This window comes from Atta cephalotes, assembly GCF_000143395.1.
Source record: "Atta cephalotes unplaced genomic scaffold scaffold00055, whole genome shotgun sequence".
NCBI classification, from domain to species: Eukaryota; Metazoa; Arthropoda; class Insecta; order Hymenoptera; family Formicidae; genus Atta; species Atta cephalotes.
The window spans coordinates 1,644,392-1,646,633 of NW_012130119.1; the positions used below are offsets into that span (position 1 = coordinate 1,644,392).

Sequence of the window (2,242 nt, forward strand, 5' to 3'; positions counted from 1 at the left end):
AATGTGTCCACTTTAATCTAAATCGAATTAGAAATTAACCCTTAATTCACACGATTAGATCATTCGTGTTCCATATATTTCTTTTCTTTAAAATATTAGAAACAACTGGCTAAATAATAGTCTCTATCTTTTATTTTTTTAAATGCATTTGAACTTTACAAATACGTTCTAAAAATGTTAACCCTAATCAGTATTCACAAATCCAGTGGATCAAGACATTTTTTGTAATTACAAAAAATTGTGAAAAATTATTTATAATAAATGTTTTCCACAAACTTATATAATCAATTTTTCAGATACCGATCTAAAAAAAAGGAATCGTTCAGTTAATTTTAATCAAAACATTAATTTAAAATGTACCGGATCTGCGAATCAATTAAGGAAATTTTAAAGCGAATATGTTTCCAAACCAATTAGGATTCAAGTATACATAAAAATTACTTAATAATTTTTGTATACTTGTAAAAACAATGAAAATTAATCTGGGACGCGAACAATCTATCGCATGTAAAAAAAGATCGAAAAATCATCGTGTGTATTAAGAGTTATTGACTAAATTAGCAAAAAAAAAGATTTGTACTGGAGATAGTGCAATTTCTCTAAAACTTTGTGTTATTTCGCTACTTAGAATTATATTTGATTCGCTTTATCGCTGGTCCCAGAACTGTTCTCACATATTGTAGCAGATCCTTGCATTTCTGTTCTGTATTTGTATCTTCAGAACTACCCCAAATAATCAAACCGTCAGCGCCAAGGTTGACGATCGTGTTAAATGTGTTCTCCGTGTCTTTCTGTGCAGATAAATTCTCGATAAATTTTCTTGACACCAATATCTGATGTTCAAAGAACTCAAAAGAACTTACCTCACTTAAGAAATTATCTCTGTTATCCTGATACTTGAACCAGTAATAGGGAAGAACTTGTTGTTTGCGCAGAATTTTGCCTGCCATACGTAACGCCTCGGATACTCTACCCTTCACGAAGCCCACCCGATCTTCTCCTTTGATCTCCTGTCTCAAGTACACGGAAGACAAGTACACGTCCTCGAGCGTGAAGAGCCAAGACATTCTATGGAAATTGTTGCTCGTGATTACCTCCGATTACATTGATGCTCGGCTGCTTCTTTATCGTTTCGCGTGATTAGATAACGCGCCGGTAACGAAATTGCTTTTTAACACTCTGATGTCCTCGACATTGACCTATTTCGATATAAACACCGTAATCTTAATACGTTGATCCTCAATCGTCTTGTGTCCGGGTGATGTCATTATCGTAAATTAGCCGCGAATTAAATACTATACGTACAGTCAGTCCCATAAAAGCCATATATATATTTTCAAGAAGTTTATGCATGAGAATTTAAAAAAAGAATTTTTTTGTTAAGTACAATGATCTATTTCATTAACATTCAATAATCTATTTCATTATTGCCTAATATATCATCCAATTGCTATTGTTCTTCGTTGTACTTGATTAAAATGACAACGTCTGGTCATATTTTCAACTAGTTTTTAAATGTAATTGATAGAAAACGATCTTATATATATTTGCAGATTTGATAGTAACTGCTTCGCATATTATTACAGCGTCTTTCGTATAAATCCTAACAACGCTTATGTAAGAGAGATTCTTAAGATAATTTTAAGACGAAAATTATAATATTCAAAATTATTATATTAAGGTTATAATAATTTTTAAATAATAAGCATTTAAAGTTAACTACTGCCTAGTTTATTCAGGTATGATATGCTTGGTCCACAATCTTTCTTTAAGACGCCTTAAATCATAAGTCGAAAGTGATTAAGTGACAATAATTTCTGTCCTTAAACTGTTTTTGCGCAGTCTTTAGGCTTTAACCATTAAACTTAAACGAATTGAGCAAAGCTCAATTCTTGCGGCCTAAAATTATAAATTCTGTGGCAAATATATCATCACTTACAACTTACAGCTTATATATAGCCTTTTAAAGCAAGGACTTAACTATACATATTATGTACATAACATAACACAAAATAATATATTAAACTAAAATTTCGAAAGTTAATTGTGGTCTCTTGATATAACATTGATGTAAAGATAATATTGTTGTAAAATATGAAAAGATAAAATTATTATAATATTTCTAATTATACTATTATTATATTATATAATTATTATGATCTCAACACTTTGGTATTAGAATTTTTATCTCTAAATGACTTCAAAAATCTCGCTCTAAACGTTCTTACGGAACATCCTATAT

At 30.2% G+C, this 2,242-nt stretch overlaps 1 protein-coding gene across 1 annotated transcript in view; it reads right to left on the reverse strand.

Moving 5' to 3' along the window:
* Positions 1–620: 620 nt before the first annotated feature.
* LOC105623333 (hyaluronidase-like) overlaps positions 621–2,242 on the reverse strand; it is a 5,039-nt gene continuing 3,417 nt past the window's right edge. Inside the window, exons 4-5 of the mRNA XM_012204728.1 lie at positions 864–1,068; positions 621–791 (exon numbers count right to left, since the gene is read on the reverse strand). Of these exons, the coding sequence (XP_012060118.1) occupies positions 621–791; positions 864–1,068 (376 nt within the window). The remainder of the gene's footprint in view (positions 792–863; positions 1,069–2,242) is intronic.